Source organism: Bacillus rossius, chromosome 8 (assembly GCF_032445375.1).
Source record: "Bacillus rossius redtenbacheri isolate Brsri chromosome 8, Brsri_v3, whole genome shotgun sequence".
NCBI lineage: Eukaryota > Metazoa > Arthropoda > Insecta > Phasmatodea > Bacillidae > Bacillus > Bacillus rossius.
In genome coordinates this window covers 37,443,873-37,462,099 of record NC_086336.1, presented here as the reverse complement: position 1 = coordinate 37,462,099, position 18,227 = coordinate 37,443,873, and the positions used below count along the sequence as shown (strand labels likewise).

Genomic DNA, 18,227 nt, shown 5'->3' with positions numbered 1-18,227 from the left:
ATGTAGTCTTTAAATTATATAAATTGCTGCAACTCTACGAGACACATAATAGTTTTCTATACTGCTATATTTTAATTGAAATTAAGAAAACTGATTGCAATGGATTTTCTTAGGATCGTCATTATATTATTAGGTAGGTGAAAATGTGTAGTACTTATATTTGATATTATTGCTGTGTCTATCTCTACGAGAAACAAATAGGTAGGCCTACATAAAGGTAGGAAGCACAAAGAAAAGTCATAATTAGTTGTTTAAATGACTTTGCGACAAATCAACACTTTAATTGATTTTAATTTTTAATTTTTAGTTACTTCCTTTTAATTAGGGATTATATAAAAAAAAATTCAATTACGTTTACCTCAATTATGGTTTTTTTTCTACAAAATTTTTAATTTTGCTTTTTATTTTAAACTTTTTAGAGAATTCCTACCTTACTGTCTAAATATATGATGACTATTTGCCTGTCCTTCTGTATGTTTAGTGGCTTACAAAATATTATACCCCTACATTTTACGCCATACTACTCAATTTTATGTTTTTTTTTTATTGTAACTTAGTGTGGCCGACCCCGTTTTGTCGAGAGTGATGTTTTGAATTGCGATATCTTTTAAGATGCCGCAAAAGGCAACTGTTTTATATTTTCGTGTAAGAATAAATAATTGTATGTACAATGTAATAATAAACTAACTGCAGTACCCGGCGTTGCCCGGGCTGAACACAAGGTGATATAATGTTCATGAGTTAAAGAAAAATGGATAGCATGGTGGACATAGAGAAATAACACCCATGGCGATCGGTTGAACTGTTTAGAAGTTGATGCGCTGCAGTGCCATCTAGCGGCGAGTTACAAGGAAATGGATAGCATAAAAACCTTCTCCATGAAAAAACACTTCAATGTGTCAATTTTTATGGCGATCGGTCAAACGGTGTGGGAGTTTACCAATGTCATACATACCAACATCCAATTTTATATATAAAATGTTTATTACAGCACCTGGTGGCGAGTTAATCCATAACACCTATCTAGGAACCATCGTCGATAAATCACAAACCTTTATGGAAAACCGTATCTAAATAAGTCAAACCGTTTTGGAGATAAATGGGAATATTAGTTTTGTGTGCACACAACCTCTCACCCTAAACCCATACACCTTCTCTGTTCTGTCATGGGGTAAAATATATGAACAGGTAAAAATTTTATGTTTTAAAATTGATGCTGATAATAATTATCCAACAGATTTACTCTTGCTCAAATAAATAGGATCCATAACACATTCATTCGATGATAGTTTTAGACTTGAACACATTTCTACCAACTGCTGCATAACCACATTTCGCATCTGTAAATATGTTTACTTAAACATGTTCACCTGAAGTAGTATGGCGTTCAGTGTAACCACGCTTTTAGACAGATAAAAAAAAAAACTATTTCACATAACAAAAGAATAAATAATTTTTTTAAAAATTATAAAAATAAAATATGTATTGTAAAGTAAAAGTTATATTATTATCTTGTACTCCCAGATACCAGGTAAAATGTAATTTGTTTAACGCTATTACAAATTTGAAAAAAAAAAAAAAAAAAAAAAAAAAAAACGTTTTAAGTGGTTACATTTCTATAGAATCAGAATGGACTGATAAAACCCTTTGTGGGTTACAGGCAGCTTGAGGGCCACTGATTTCATTCATAAAGTACATAGATGTAATTTATTCACACCAATGTGACCATAAGTGACAACATAATTCAGTCACCAATAAGCAGCCATACATTTTCTCCATGTTTTATTGCAAATCGCAGCCAACAATTTGAACTTGAATGCAACAGTTAGTGAACAGGATACAGTTCTCACCAGTTTCTCAGCCTTTGCATTGGAGATCATCTGCAACTGCACATATCCGGCTCCGTGCACTTCCAACGGGAGGGCCGTGTGGTATCCCGTTGTTTCACTCAACTCATCATCTGAAATTAAATTAGTTTGTGAACAAGCAAGTTGCAGTACTGAACAAAGAATGCACAGTATGTTTCCAAATTGTCTATGTTTTATTTCTGAGAAAAAAATTTACTGCACATGAGATAACGAAAAAATTTCACAATAAGCTAGGGTTCAAAATGTTGCAAAACAAATTTACTTGGAGAAGCTAGGTCAAAAAAATACATTTTATGCATCCAAACAGTATCCCAGAAAAAAAAAACAAGTGGATGTGCCTATGTATGTGTTAGAAGTTATATTTACTTGGCGTGATAAAAAAAACTACCTTTAATTTTAAACACAAATAATAACAGAAATAAAATAATAAAAGGACTGGAGAGATATAAATATTATCGGTAAAGTATGAATTCATTGAAATTAATTTTTTTAACTAAATACTCAGTAGTCAATATTAACATAAACATGTGTATAAAACTAATTATTTGATTCAATAAAATAATCAAGTTAAATTTTAAATATTTATCAAATAATAATGTAATAATTTATAATTAACAATGCATATAATTTATACATACAAAAAATTACACCTCACTTAAATAAATACACTTGAAAAAGTTTATAAACACAATTTCTATCACTAATATTCACAATAAATGAATGTTGTTAATTATACGGACCAGCATTTAATCACTAAAGTATAAGAATTTAAAAGCACATATATATAATTTTTATAAGGATGTAGCCTATTTTTCATCCCGTGAAAATTTTGTTGCATGGTGCATGCGCACCGTAAAAATTCACTCATAATTTTTTTCATAACGTGCCTAAAGATGTATAATTTCAGAAATTGATATTAAGAAAATGGTGTAGAAAGAATAATCCCAAATAAAATCTCATGTTATTCCTGGAGGTATAACAAAAATGATAGTATGATAAAAGGAACAAAGAAATTGATGTATGACAATTATCTAGTATTTAAACAGCCGTATTATCAACAATGCACCCAGGAATACAATAATTAATCCAGAGTTAAAAAAGGAATTCAGCGGAAGTAATTCAGTAAAACGGGCACACTTCAGTACGAGTTATTACAATAGCTAAACAAGACACTACCTTATTTTCAATAAGAAACCCCATTTAATGGCCTCGAGCATGGAGTGGCTCCACATGACTGACGGCACAGCTACTGGTAAACGTGTCTGTGTCAGTCAAAGAGTTATTGGTAGCAGGGGGTAGGAACTATTCTATGTTACATGATTCACTCTTTAATCTCTCAACTATTAATAAATTAGAATTACAAATAATGTACTTATCACTGGGACCATTAAGGTTATTTCTAGGGACAACATTCATAATCTTTTTGTTTAAACTTTCAGACTTCGACGCAATATTGACTAGCAGTATTAATGAACACGCGATTTCATTCGAAATGAATGCACTTTTATTCGTGTAATGTACCACAAATTTAGTTTAATTTTTTTCTTTCAATCACCAATATTGCTATGGTAATAAGAACATGAAATCACTACCGACTTACTTCATGTAAGTTAAGTTCAAATATGTTAATTCTGACTTTTGCTAAAAGTGTTATGCTACCGATTGTTGAAAATAATCAATAACTATGAGTTTTCTTAAAAGTTTTGAAAATAATTATTTTAATTTCTAGTAAACTTTTACGTAGGTCTATGCACATAAAACATGAATACAAATCAAAAATTTACTCAAACTGAAAAAAAAAAAATATTCTAACGTTCTTCAATACAAAAGATTCAATGGAATACACTAAAAACATATCACAAATATATATAATGTAAGAAGAATATGCTTCAGTGCGTTAATAAAGTAGATCTTGATAAAAACACATTAAGAATGTAGCAAGAGAATTTCAAGAATATTTAGTAAATGACATGATGCTATTATAGGTAGTTTCGATCAGATGGAGTAACACTGTCTTGTAAAGCGTAAACTTTATTTGTAGGTAGTAATTTTTAATTGGTCTACTTTGTATTTTATGCTACAGATTTTAAATTCATGATGTTATCTTCTTGCATAATTCTGCTAACAGAAGTATTAGATTACAGATGGTTTTATATAAACATAGTAAAAGGTCAAAACCCAAATTTTTGCTAGAGGTGAAACGTGGCACACGTTGCAGCGAGCAAGTAAATTTTCTCGTGGTGCTCTGGTAAACCTTTACTAACGCAGTCCATCCCTGCTCCACTCACACCGCTTCATCCTCACACGTCTCTAATGATCTCAATGAAGAGTCTTAAAGCCTCAATTAACTCAACTCTGTCCATAATAAACGCCCCACTATCAGCACTAGAGGCTTGCTTTCCTCTAATCTGTAAACTGAACTGAAAGCTAAACTTCACATTTGTAGGTCAAGAAAATGAGTATACACATGTAGTTTCCCGCCGGCGGCAGGGTCTGCATGGATGAAATGGGAGCCGAGGGACAGACCTGTTGTTCCGGCCAGCCTGGAGAATAAGTGAGGCGAGATGAGATTGGGCATGGAGCATCGACACAATGAACTGGTGGGGGAAACAGGAGCACCCTGAGAAAACCCACAGGCCACGGCAACGTCCACTGCGTTTCCCACTTGCAAAAATCCAGGTTCGACCTAGCCGGGATTTGAACACCGGTCACCTTGGGGGGAGGCGAGTGTTCTAGCCACTCGACCACCGCACCTCTTGTAAGTCAAGAATCATGTGCAAAAAAATTAATTTTTTATGGTAATGTTTTTTTTTTTTTTTAACTGGAAAGTAACTGAACTAAACTTAACTGAACCTTACTTAGAAATAAACTTAATTTTTTAATTTTTAAAATTTATATTAGCTTTATTAGTTGCAATATATATATATATATATATATATATATATATATATATATATATATATATATATATATATATATATACATATACATACACACACACTATATATATTTTTTCAGTTTAGGTGAATCACCATCTTCTTCCAGTGAATATGAGTAAACTGAGGGAAAACCATACTTTTTATCACAAAATAAGTAGGTACCTATCTATATATGTAACACAAAAAAAAAATGAAAATTGCAGTTGTTATGAAATTTTAGAATAAGTAGTTATAATTTTTATATACACTAACTATGCTTATTCAGCTACCAAAATTAAATAAACGTAATATATCGAATTCCAAATTGATTTGAACCCTTTTGTAAATTTTTGACATCTAAATAGCAGAGCGAATTTCTTGAGCTTAACTTCTTCAGTTCGTAAATAGCTTTTTTTTTTTCCAGTTATCTTTATGTTTCCAAGAAAAGTAGGCATAGCTTCACTTGAAACAATTCATGATATAAGAACTCAATTTAGTTTTAAGTTTTGATTCAGTTCTTATATTGGAGGAATGCAAGCCTAAGCAAGACGTGATGTATATACATAACTGAAAATGGCAAATAATTTGAAATCGCAGATAACCTGTTTACATTTAGCGGCTTTATACAAAAATGCTTGAAGATTGGATACTACGAAATTAATCAATTTAAATAGTTGACGTCCTCCGAAAAAATTGACACTTTAGAATTACAACCTCTTATCACCAAAGAATTCTTGCAAACCTAGTCTTTTAGAACTTTTAATGAGAGGCCAGAACCAAGCAAATTTTCTATGGTTTATTACAAGAAAACCAATTATTTTATTAATTAAATATTCACTTATTTATGTCCAACTAACAAATTTATACCAAAAAAGGGCTAATTCAACATGTTGCCAAAAAATATCATTAATCGCTGAATGATGTGCACAGTTTAGCGAAATTTGCGCCCAAAGTTAATTTATAGTATCTTCTTACGTAAAAAATAATATACTTTTTTTTGAGATATGAATTTATTTCAGTAAGTAGGCATATATTGAATAAATATATGTTCAAAATGTTTGCATGTTATGACTTAAAGAGACATAAATTAAGAGTAGCCTAGCTTTAGCAAGCTGCTAGAGTTAGGTCCATTTCAATGACAAAACCAGAATTTACACCGTCATAATATAAAATAATTTAATAAAAAAATATTTTATAAACAAAAATTCAACACAGATGGTTATTTTCTCAATGTCTCGCTATCATTAAGACAGTGAAAGCATAGAGTAATGCATATTACACAAAATGAGCATGTAAAATATTTATATTCATAAGCTTCTTCTGACTAAAAATTATTTTCAATGCAATGGGAATTCATTTTTGTTAACTTCTCAGGAATAATACAATACCATAAAAGAGTAAATATGTCAACACTAGGTGTAAAACAAAGCTATAACCATAAATTGTGAGTGACCCATTATGATGAATAAACTGAGTGAAATGGGCAGGATCTCTTTAAATTCACCATGCCTTTAAATCTGAGAAATGTGTTTACTTATGTGTGTTTTAAATGAATCAAAGGATATGGGTATGTCTTTTAAAAAATGCTAATTTGCATGAATGAAAAGGGGTACATTTCCTAGTATCAAAATTTTGCAATTATTTACAGTATTACTTTAAATTAAGTTACTTAAGGCACAAACTAATTTTTTTACAGTAAAATACTATAAGCCTTACTCATTCAAATATTGAACAGAATAACAATGATTTCCTCTTCACATAAGTGCCATTTTTTTAACATAATTACCTAAGAATAATTATGGGCTTCAAAAATTTTTTTTAAGAGTTTAAAAAAGAAACCAGTTTAAGAAAGGCTGCAAACCACCAAGAAAACTGGCAAAGCAAATAACAACTATTCTAGTATGGAAACACAATGATTGAGGATGCTGTAGCAGTATGTTCACAAGAGGAAATCCCCCACGCTACAAGTCAGGGTTTCATGTGCAGTAGGAGTACAATACACACAGTATTGCCATCAATCTGTCCCTCCCCTTTTCCACTTGCTACCATACTGCATAACAGCAGGAAGGCTGAATACTGTAATGGGGGGTGAAAATACACTAATTAGGAGAGTTAAGTGCTAATCTTGCTCCCAAAATTAAAGTTGCATCATTTGTGCAGACAAAATATAACTATTTATGGAAGTTATAGTTTGCTTTGAAAAAGCTTTCTGGGTATTTAAGATGCCAATAAAATCAAAATTTACCGATAGTAAATGAGACAGGGCTGACACATCACTTAAAATTTGTTGATTGCATTTTTTACTCCATCTTATCCTATAGTTTGCTTTGCAAAAGCTTTCTGGGTATTCACGATACCAATAAATACAATTGAAAACACTATATCACAGCAAGCACTTCAAATTAACCTCTCAAGTTTATACCCAACCTCAACTTGGATGGATATTAAAATGTCATAGCAAAAAATGAATGTCCAAGCATTTGAGACAATAAACTTATGCCAAATACATAGTGCAGCAGGGTTTTTCTTATGACTTAGGATATCAACCTTTATTGCAATCCAATATTATAAAATGCAAAAGAGCAAAGCCCTCTTCTATTCTACAGTGGTTACAATATAATGACCCACCTTCTATGTCTGTGATGACGGAGACCAGCTCGTCATCCACTTCGATGAACCTCCTCTTCAGCTCCGTGGTGCATCTGACTGGATCAGTACCACCGCCGGGACTCGAGATCTCCTTCTTCGACTGCTTCAGGCTCTGGGGCGTGGCTTCGTGTTCCGGCAACACAACGTTCTCCAGCATCTGCAACTTCTTGTTGGAGCTCTTCACAACCCTCTCCGCAGACGCCTCCCTGTCCCTGGGGGAAAGCAGGAACGCGCTCGCCATGTTGCGGTTCAGGGGCCGGAGAACCTTGTCTGTCTCCAGGTGACTAGACTGAGGGGAGTAGGGGAGGATCTCGCTGCCCAGGGGCGACAGAGGGGACGAGATGAGGAGATCCGTGGTTTCCAGATGGACGTTGTCGTGATATCGCCTGCGGTGCGTGATGAGGGAGGGCGAGAAATGCCGGGGAGGGGAGCGCAGTCCCGGTGATGATTCCCGCCGCCGGTGCAGTCTGAAAGGAACTATGTTTTCTGCGTCCTCCCCTTCCTCGCAAAACTCGTACTTCTTGTCTGCGAGACGGCGTCGTCTGAAGGAGCTCAACTTCTCACAAGCAGTTTCCGAAACATCTTCCGTGAACTCGTATGCTTTCTCTGCTTCGGCGGCCATCTTGTTGGTCTGACGAGTGTGAACTCCCGACAAGGTGTTGAGTTTCACTGCATTATCTACCACGTGAGAGGTTCTAACCCTGCGTGACTTGAGTGACACGAGGGTGCCAGATTCCCTCTTCTTAAAGTTCGTGGACTGACTTCCGCTGCTCTCAGAGTCAAGACCGTTGTTGGCCACGAGAAGTGTCCGGGTGATAGAAAATGTAGGAACAATAAGATCTGCTATTTCCCTACAGGTACTGCTACCGGAACTGCAAGTTATATTTAATTCTTGAGTGGAATCTAAAATTTTCTCCATTCCACCGTCATTTGAAAAACATTTATTGCTTTCAGAAATTTCACTCGAAAACTTTGACTTGTTACCTGGCAAAGATACTGTGTACATTTCAAAAATTTTTCCTTTCTCCCTGTCAACTTTGGCATCAGCAGTCTTCGAAGATTGTGACAATGTTACACGGCTACTGAATACACTATTTGTAAAATCTCTCACCAACTTCTTGCAAACAACACTGCTATCTCCGTGCTTCAAACACATTATCGAACTAAATCCTTCATTACTATGGCCGTCTGGCAACGTTCCCGAATTTTGGTTTGACGACTGTTGCATGCATCTGTCACTAATGGCCTCGAGACTTGAATTGGGCTTGTGTTGCGAAACAGTTTTACTATTGCAGGAACTCTGATCATGAGGCAAACATGCAGTTCTACTGTTCTCAGGGGAAAGAGGAAACATATTCTCACATTCTTTTGTTATTATTTGAGGCACATCTTGGGGCACAGATTCATCGCTCACAAATTTAAAGTCTTGATTGCAAACACAAGGGTTTGAATGATTTCCACTGCAACTGTCATTACACAAACTTATTGCACTGTATTTCTTTGAGCAAACCAATTGTCCTTTTAGCCTTAGTTCACAGTTGCTTTTACTATCACAATGCTCACAACTCTGATAAGATTGAGTGTTTGAAGATACAGTTTCTTTTAGCAAATAAGGGACAGCATTTTGATGCCTGTCCATGACACTGTTTTCACCATCACCCGTGAGGACCATCAAGAGAGACGACTCTGAACTTCTCGTATCACTTGGCAGCTGACAACTGCTAAGATTTCTATTTTTTGTAAATCCTATCCTGGTGACACTAGTGTTACAATCTTCTTTTGAAGCACTAGAATTACTGCTGTCTTCAGATATTTGAGGATTCACAGGCTGAGAACATTTTGGACGAGCACCTGAAGCTTCAGATGTGATAACCACTTCATAACCTGATGATGATGCATCACTTTTCTTGTCTTGCTGTGCTTTAAAACTAGCACTCTGTTCAAGTTCCACCACGCGAGAACTATTGCCCAAGTGCTCCAAATCAATAATTAAAATAAAGAGCATGCTCCCGGTGTTAAAAACAGCTGCCCCTTCATATTTCAGGCTGATTCTTGGATTAAACTTGGGGTAAGGGGACACAACATCAAACGTTGTGTGAACAGTGAGTCCATGTTGAAGACAGCTGAAGCGTAGACAGCTATCCCAGCTCGCGGCCACATCTAATTAAAACAAAAATACACAAAACCATGCATTAGGTAAATAAAGGAATTCTTGATTATTCTGTTTGGTACACAGGTATAACAGATTCCAAAAACTCTCAATGAACACACAATTATGAACACTTTTAAGCTAACCAAATGTTTTAAAGCCAGGTATATATAATACATATCTTCTAATCTGTTTCTTTTATATACTAAATTTAGATTGCACCTTTACAAAAGTAAGCTGCTAAAGTTCTTTCCTATAGGTACATCTGGGCAGCCTAGCAGATCACAATGTCTGGCCCTCTTGATGCTCTTACAGATGATCAAACCTGGCAATAGTATTTACACTTACCACATTTGTAATCATATTTAATTAAATGAAAGCTCAACTCTTTACAGGAGATTTTCAAGTGCAAAAAATAATATGTTAACTTATAGATGAGCTTTCACACCCAAATAAATCCAAAGCTAAGCAAATGCTTGGCAGATAATTGACAGTTTCCGCAATTTATTAGTTGGATGGTAATGTATCATCTATGAGAATAGAGAGAGAAAAATCCCCATTATTATAACAGAAGTACTTGAGGATAAATTTGTAAAATATGTACACTTGCATTATGTCCTACAATTAGACTACATATTAAAATAATTAAATCTATTAGATAATGCATGGAAGCAGTATTATACAGTAAACTAAGTCACACATTCAAGGCATACTCTCTCCTCCAGACACATTTAAGACATGCAGCAGATTTTAACTTACAATAGCTTGTAGCTTATGTGACAATAAAGTATAACTCAAATTATTTAAACAATAGACTTTTACTACTAAGGATTAGAAATGATTCCACGAATCACAAATAAGTTAGCTTCTTTGGGTCTATATACAAACAAACATATACACTTTACATTAAAAAAAAAAAAGTAGATTAAGTTTTAGTGTTATTTATATTCTGTACAGCAGAAGGTTCTTCCAAATGAAAGTGGGATCTTTTATGACCATGCCACCTCGTTCGGATTGATACCAAACCCGATAATTAGAAAGAGATTCTTACCTTCTTCTTCGTAGGAGGCTGCAACTTTCAAACAGTCTTGACACTTATTAAGTGATGGTACAGTGGTGATGGTGAGGTAGGAGCGTTCTGCCTGGCTTGTCGAGCCAGGGTAAGCTTCCAAACTAAAGAAAGGCAACAACCATTCTATGTGCCGCTGACAATAACAGCTAGTTCTTCCTTTCAATTTAAAACAATAACTACAGATTCAGAAAACTATATTTATATAGATAACACACCATACAATTCTAAATTGGTGCAATAACATTTTTAAATTCCTTGCATTGATAACTTCAATATATTATTCTAACAAATAAACTCAATTGTTTTAAAAAGTAATACACTTAACTACTCCATAAACTTACTGTTATGATCTACCTTTTTTGCTTAATATGTATTTTTTAAAAGGGTCCACAAAAACACCCGTTCAGTTTGTCTAACCCTCTATAAATCATCCTGTAAATGCTGTTGGCTACAACCAGGGAGGTGCTGCCCAGGCAGATCCTGGCTGTATAAACCTTTGAAGCCAGGGGGCGTGGCTTAGCCGCCATGTTCCGGTAGGCAAAACACAGTTCAACCAATGATGTTTATGGGCATACAGCATTACGAAAAGGCAGTCTTACACACATTAAAAAAAAAAATTGTTTACGTCTGTTTACAACGCTATCTGACTTTTCTGTGAAAATAGTTGTGAACTTTTAAACCAATTAATGATAGTTTGTTTCAGCTATGATGTTCGGATTTTTACAAGTACTGCAATAAATACTTGGCCTTTGGAAGCCTAATAATAATAATAAAGCCGGATTAAATGAAAAAAAAAAAAAATCATGTCGTGCCGGACTAGCTTATTGCGTATTAAGAAAAATAGTGATTTTTTTTACAGGAATAGCGGTCAAAGTCTGAATGTTTACTCTGGCACTTGTCTATCTACTTAGATATATTAGAAATACTATTTAATTGTGAGAATTGTTGTTTATGTTACATTACATTACATTAAAAATACTATGGATGGTTAGTTAGGTCAGTAAAACTAAAAGATCATGTACTTATCTGAAAGTAACACAATCACAGTACTTAATGTAATAACACATTTGATTAAAAAAAAAAAAAAAAAAAATGCTGCAATGAGTACTTACTTGTGAAAACTTAAGATTAACCTGAACTTTTTTTAAACCTATTTGCACAACCATAGGCTGCACAACTGACAACCATTATGTGTGACATATAAATCATTAATCTCATTAAAGCACACCGGTTAACTTTCTTGGCTGCAGAAATGTTTGGTACCCAACAGAGACCAAACACATTACTCATTACAGACCATTCAACGTATGCCAATCCAAAGATGGCCACTAGTTTGTGACGTCATGCCAGCTCCTCCCTGGCTACTATACTTCACACAGCCCAAGCGAAGTCACTTCAAGTATCAACTGCAGCCAGAGCATCACTCACCAGTTGCCGTGAACCAGAACCCTGGAGTAGTCCATGGGCCACTGGCAGAAGGTCAAGTGGAGGGAGTTGTAGATGAGATTGTCCCCAAACAGCAGCACCTCGGCGACCTTGCGGGCTCTCTGGTGAGGCACGAACGTCCACCAGTGCAGGCGGTACTTGTACACCGTCCTGAACGGGACGACGTCCATGTCCGCGGTGAACGTGTAGGACACCAGGAACTGCCCGCACTTCGAGAGGCCGAGGAAGACATGGCTGTGGGAGGGGAGAAACACACGTCAGGTACCTGAATGGACAAACCACTTAAATTAACTTAAGGTGGAGTCTCACCAACCATGTTTCATAAATATTAATTTGGAAAGTTTCTAGTGTGAAGATGCCCACAAGTTGATTGGCTTTAAAATACGTAATATTTATAAAATATCAAATGTCTTTAAAGCAGGCATCATGCATAGTCTGAAGAATATTTTGTATGACAATGGATGGTAAAGATGTTCAGTAGATTTTTATAAAAACATGTATTTATAACACCCTACAGTAAAGTGACCAGATGTCCTTTATTTTACAGGATTGCCCTTTATTTCCCCTTAAAGGTTCCGCTGTTCTGTCAAAATACTTTTGGAACATAAATTGTCTTTTTTTTAATGGTCCTGTTTAGCATATTTTTAAGTAATGTATAGCACAAACAAGTGAGGGAAAAATGTGGTCATTCCAAGTGTAAAGAATATTCACTCTTTGATCAAATCAAACTGAACAAGACACAAATTTTGAAGTTCTTTGGTTGGTAGTGTGTAATGCTTTCACATGATGTGCAGTTTGCAGAAATATTAAGTTTACATGTGATAACAATAATATAATTATTTAATTAGTAATGCACATCATGTTGTTAAAATGTTAAAACAATGATTACATCATTAAATGGTTAAATATAATTTGATGTTCCTTTTAGCGAGAATTTTAACAAAAAAAAATGTACAATGACTTAGTTGTAGCATTAAACAAGTATTATTTATTTAATTATTTATTTATTCAATTTTTGTTCTGTAGATCCCATATGGAGATAATGACTCCGGGATATATAACAAGTCAATTAATACAAATATATACATATATACAAACAAACTGTACAACCACAAAAACTAAATATTACACAGTACTTTTACATTTCAAAAGTAAGAAAGAGAGATTAAAATTAAAAAAAAAAATACATGGGTACATAAAAAATAACATAGGTACACAAGAAATTGTATAAACTGAAGTCTAATGCTATTAAATCATTTTCTATTCTTTTTAACAGAATATAATTTAAAATAAATCTGCTATATCGATATAGTAATGCATTAATGAAGAATGGTTACACAAAATATTGATTCATGTACACTTTTAACACTTTTTACACTTTTGTGTCTCAAATATTTCATTTTCGAAATCTTGTCACCCTAACCTACAAAGAAACTTTGCACCAAGTATTCCGACCCCTTAATGTCCCAGACTTATAATTACAATTAAATAACGATTACTGAAAATATGTCAAAGCAAAATCAAGTCATAGGTGAATACTGATTACAGAAAAAAAAATTATATGAAATTTTTACATGGATTATAAAACAAGAACAAACCAATAAAGTTGGCATAAATAAATGTAATAGGTTTTTTTTTTATAATTTTCAGTATCTAGTGAGTTTTCTGTTTCAATGGAAATAACAGCTGATTATTGTTTCAAAGATAGTAGTATGTTAAAAAATGGGTTTTTATGTTCATATTTTATGTTTTTAAGTATGTCTGTTTATTTACTTAATTAAAATTAATATAGTTTTTTAAAGTTATAATTACCTAATTTCCTGATGGTTTAAGTTTTTAGATGTAGTCATATATTTTTATTTACTTAATTTGCTATTATTCATTGTCTGAAAGCATGACGATGCAAAGTGATGGTAAATTACATTAGTGCTAGAGTAAGAAAGAGAGAGGCAAGTGAAGCTCTGAAGTGCAAGAGAGAGACAGAAACAGTAGTTCTCTGCAGAGCTTGGGAAATCAAGCACAAATGTATCATCAGAATTGGAATGCATCATTAGAAAAGGGAACATCCCTGTTTATATGTATGTAAATTTTTTTTTCATCTTGTAACTTGTGCTTTGATTGGCTGATTTTTGAAGTGTGTTTCAAGCTTGTGTGCGATTGGTTGTGGGGGACACATGGCCACCTCCCTCCTTCGTGAATGGAAGTAGTTAGGTCACCCAGTAGAAGTTGTATGATTGTGGTACCGAAAGGTCACAGTTGCGCGATGGCTATAAAATAAATAATACTGTAGTGAGTTGAATTTTCACAGCTGTGGTCCGGGTGGCGCCAATTTATAAACAGGGTCCTTGGTTTGTACCATAATTTTGTGTGTAACCATGGGATTTTAATATCAGTAATAAATCTTCGCTTTGTTACACATTTCAAAGTAAATTGTTTTCTCGAAGCAACAAACTTTTTTTGAGATGTTATGTGTAATCTGGAACAGTGTGATGGTCGGATGGCTAATGTGCCAATGCGAATTTTAGATCAAGGATAATAAAAACAGGTGAAATCAGTAATATTGTTCTCGAAAGACTTTGCTTCCATCATGAATCATTTTGAAACACGTTTGTATGACTTTTGAACAGTATGTTCTAACCCAACAAATACTTAAAGGGTTTTGTGTATGTGCAATCTAGACCAATTTTGAGCTAGCCAGATGTCAGGATTGTTAGAAAGTGCTACAGATTTTGAGATATACACCAGAAAGAACTGAGAAAAAAATAATCTGTAACTTTTATACAGATTATAAAACAAGAGGAACAGATAAAGTACTCAAGAGTGTGAGATATACTGAACAAAAAACTGGAGTAAATTTGTATCTAAAAATTAAAAATTGTAACATGACAGACATGGTACTTACTTCCAATCTAATCCAGTATGCTATCATTAAATATGAGTTAGAATAAAACACATAATTTGCATTTAATATTAAAATTAATAAAAAATTAATACTACACCAATTTTTTTCAGTTCAGTAATGATTCTTTGTGTTTATTCAAAGAATTTTTTGTATTAAAGAAAGTACCAAATTATTTTCAGAACAATTTTAATTTCATAAATGTTTATATTCTGTTTCATTGGTCAAGTTAGTATGAGGGTAAATGTAAGTTACAGTAAGTACATTTTAAAATTTATCTTTAAATTTAAATATTTTGATCATTGCTCTATAAAAATCGTAGATTTTGAGTAGGTCTAGTGCTGAACACTTGTGTATCTATTCCTCCATTTATCTACAGATGTGTGTGTGAAGTCTGCAGGAGCTAATGTTGATTTTTAAGAATGTCCACACCATGATGGTTGGCTGTCAATCAGGAATAAGATAGTTGGCTGTCAATCAGGAATAAGCGCATCTCCGTGAATGACAATGACAGAAATAACACTGATTGATGGCACTGTAAACAAAGCCATTTTGTGACTAGCAGAGGAACAGTGGTGGATGCAGGAAGAAAAGGGAGATAGGGGTGATATACTTCCTCCTCCTCAAACAGTACGTTATTTTGAGTGAAGCAAGGCAAGCTGTTACAACACCTGCAGTTTCAACTGTGTGAGAAGCAATGTCGCCTACAGCTACTTATGTAGGCCATTACGTCAGTGTGCTAGTGTCAATAATAATTAAGTGTTTTTAAATACACGTGATCAAATTTTATTTTTTTTTACATTTTTTTAAACCTCCTCCTCTTAAAAAAATCCCATGTCCGCCACTGCATAGGTAGTCATATACTTGGAATGTGACGCACAGAATGGTTGGCTGAGCAAGACGGCATATCATACCGAGTAATGCCTGATTGTCAAGTGGCCTCTTCACAGAAACCATGTGACCTGGGGATTGGGGATTTTCTCCGTGACAGCCAACAAGTCTCTTTAAGGCATATGCTCTAAGAGCATTTTAAGTAAAGGCTTGGTTTCACTGGCCATACTGAATTTTGGTTTCTTTGCTAGTTCCAAAACTTAAAGAATTTTTTTTTTGAAAATGGCAAAAAAGCAGTAAGCTGTATGCATTACCCAGCCATGGAACACAGAAAATTAACTTTTAGAGTGTGAACATGAGGTATTTAGTTGAGTAAAAATTATAATCATTATTAATTATCTTTTTTTACATAATGAAAGTTAAGAATATATCTTAAACAAAAAAATTGCAACAAAAAGTATTTTGTATTGCTTAAATAGTGAAACATCCCAAGGAATTGCAATAAAAGCAAAATGACATGCAATTGAATAACCTAACATAAAATGTGAAGCAAAATATTAAAAAAAAAAAAAAAGTCATAAAGGTTGCCATTAGGATTATAGTTAAATTCATTTATGACTTGCACACTATACTTTTTTAACAACTCGAGAATCAGTGACAAAACATTGCACAATGCCCCTTTTCCATTAATACGGTTGTAAGCATGGAAGAATAGAGATGCAATACCTCTATTCCATTACCAAAGTCGCAGGTATGGAAGACTCAAAATGTCATTACCCCTTTCCTTTTCCAAATTTCACAGGCATGATGGACTAGAAACATCATAACCTATTTTCCATTACCAAGGTCACAGGTATGTAAGACTCAAAATATCATAACCCTTTCATTACCAAGTTCACAGGCATGATAGACTAAACACTTCCTAAGCTCTTTTCCATTACCAAGGTCACAGGTATTGAAGATTAAAAATTTCATAACCCCTTTTCTATTACCAAGGTCATAGGTATTGAAGATTAGAAACTCCATAACCCTTTTTCTATTACCAAGGCCACAATTACGGAAGACTAGAAATATTGTCACGTGCACCTAGCCGGTGCCACCGCCATTTCTGTCACGATCCACCTTCAGAGGGGGGGGGCGAGAATCGTAGCTCTTTACATAGAAACAACTCGCTTGGCATCAACTAGTCTTAACTTCATAAAATACTTTACTGTACCTAGGATCATAGGTTCGTCATCCCGTACAGGATGTCTGGTGAGAGCTGAACTAAGGAGATTTTGCAAAATAACATAATACTTAATTAAAATTATTTTATTCTTAAAGTCAAATACTCAACATCATTTTAAAGAACATTTAAATAGCGGGATTACAATTTAAAACAATAATCTCTTTACTTCCTTAACGATTGAACGACCTTACAAGAGAGAGAATGAGAGAACTTCACTAAACACTTCCCTAGTCCTTCCGAATACCTCAAATCATAATTAATACTTAAAATTAAAACAAAGATAAGTCCATACTCACATTTTCCGAAAAGCCTTTCTTGATCGATTACTTTAAAAAAATAACGTAGGGGCCTCTCCTGCCCTTGAAATCCCGAACGAACATTACATTTTAAAAACTATGACGCGTGACCCCTGACGAGGGCCATAGCCTCCGCCCGAAAGCTTGACGACTACATTATGACCTAACTTAAATTAAACGACTCGTGGCCTCTGGCGTCGACCATAGCTTCCGCCCGAAAGCTTGAATTCCTACATCACGAACGAACTAACAACTCGTGACCACAGGTGAGACGCATAGCCTCCGCCTGAGTGAGCCCCGAGTCACCACTCACTTGCGCTTAAATTCGCGCGCCCTGCCGCGCCTACCATAACAAAAGCTCGTTATTGAAGTCAAATTTACTAAACAACTAACTAGAACATCTGGGAAGACTACCCCCCCTCTACCCCAATGTGCAGGCCACACCGCGCGGCTTGTTACGACAGCGCGCCCCAGTAACTGCGGCCCGTGGCTGCGCCAGCGCGCGGCCAAACAAACAAACAAAATTCTGCAAGCCCGCAGCGCGCCGCGCCGGCCCCGTGCCCCAATTACATGGTCACGCCACTTGCGCTGACGAGTGAACAGAGCAGCCAGCCCAGAGTCCCGTCAGTAAAGTCCCTAAATTTGATTTCAACAACCCTGCAAAATTTCAACCCGCGACATAACCCTCCCCTCACAGAGCTCGAGCCCCATCGAGCTACCTCAAAATTACAAATTGTCTTTTTCCATTAAACCATAACTATAAATTCCTCATTTCACAAAAATAATAATTTTCTTAGTTCCTTGCTGTCTGAACATACATCTAGATTCTGCATAAGATTTATTTTAAAACAACAAGTATTCATAAAATTAA

General features: G+C 34.8%; 1 protein-coding gene across 1 annotated transcript in view; it reads right to left on the bottom strand.

The window, feature by feature from the left end:
* LOC134534744 (uncharacterized) overlaps positions 1-18,227 on the bottom strand; it is a 59,268-nt gene that overhangs the window by 28,629 nt on the left and 12,412 nt on the right. The window contains exons 3-6 of the mRNA XM_063373255.1: positions 12,085-12,336; positions 10,636-10,757; positions 7,415-9,595; positions 1,851-1,960 (exon numbers count right to left, since the gene is read on the bottom strand). Coding sequence (XP_063229325.1) covers positions 1,851-1,960; positions 7,415-9,595; positions 10,636-10,757; positions 12,085-12,336 — 2,665 coding nt within the window. The remainder of the gene's footprint in view (positions 1-1,850; positions 1,961-7,414; positions 9,596-10,635; positions 10,758-12,084; positions 12,337-18,227) is intronic.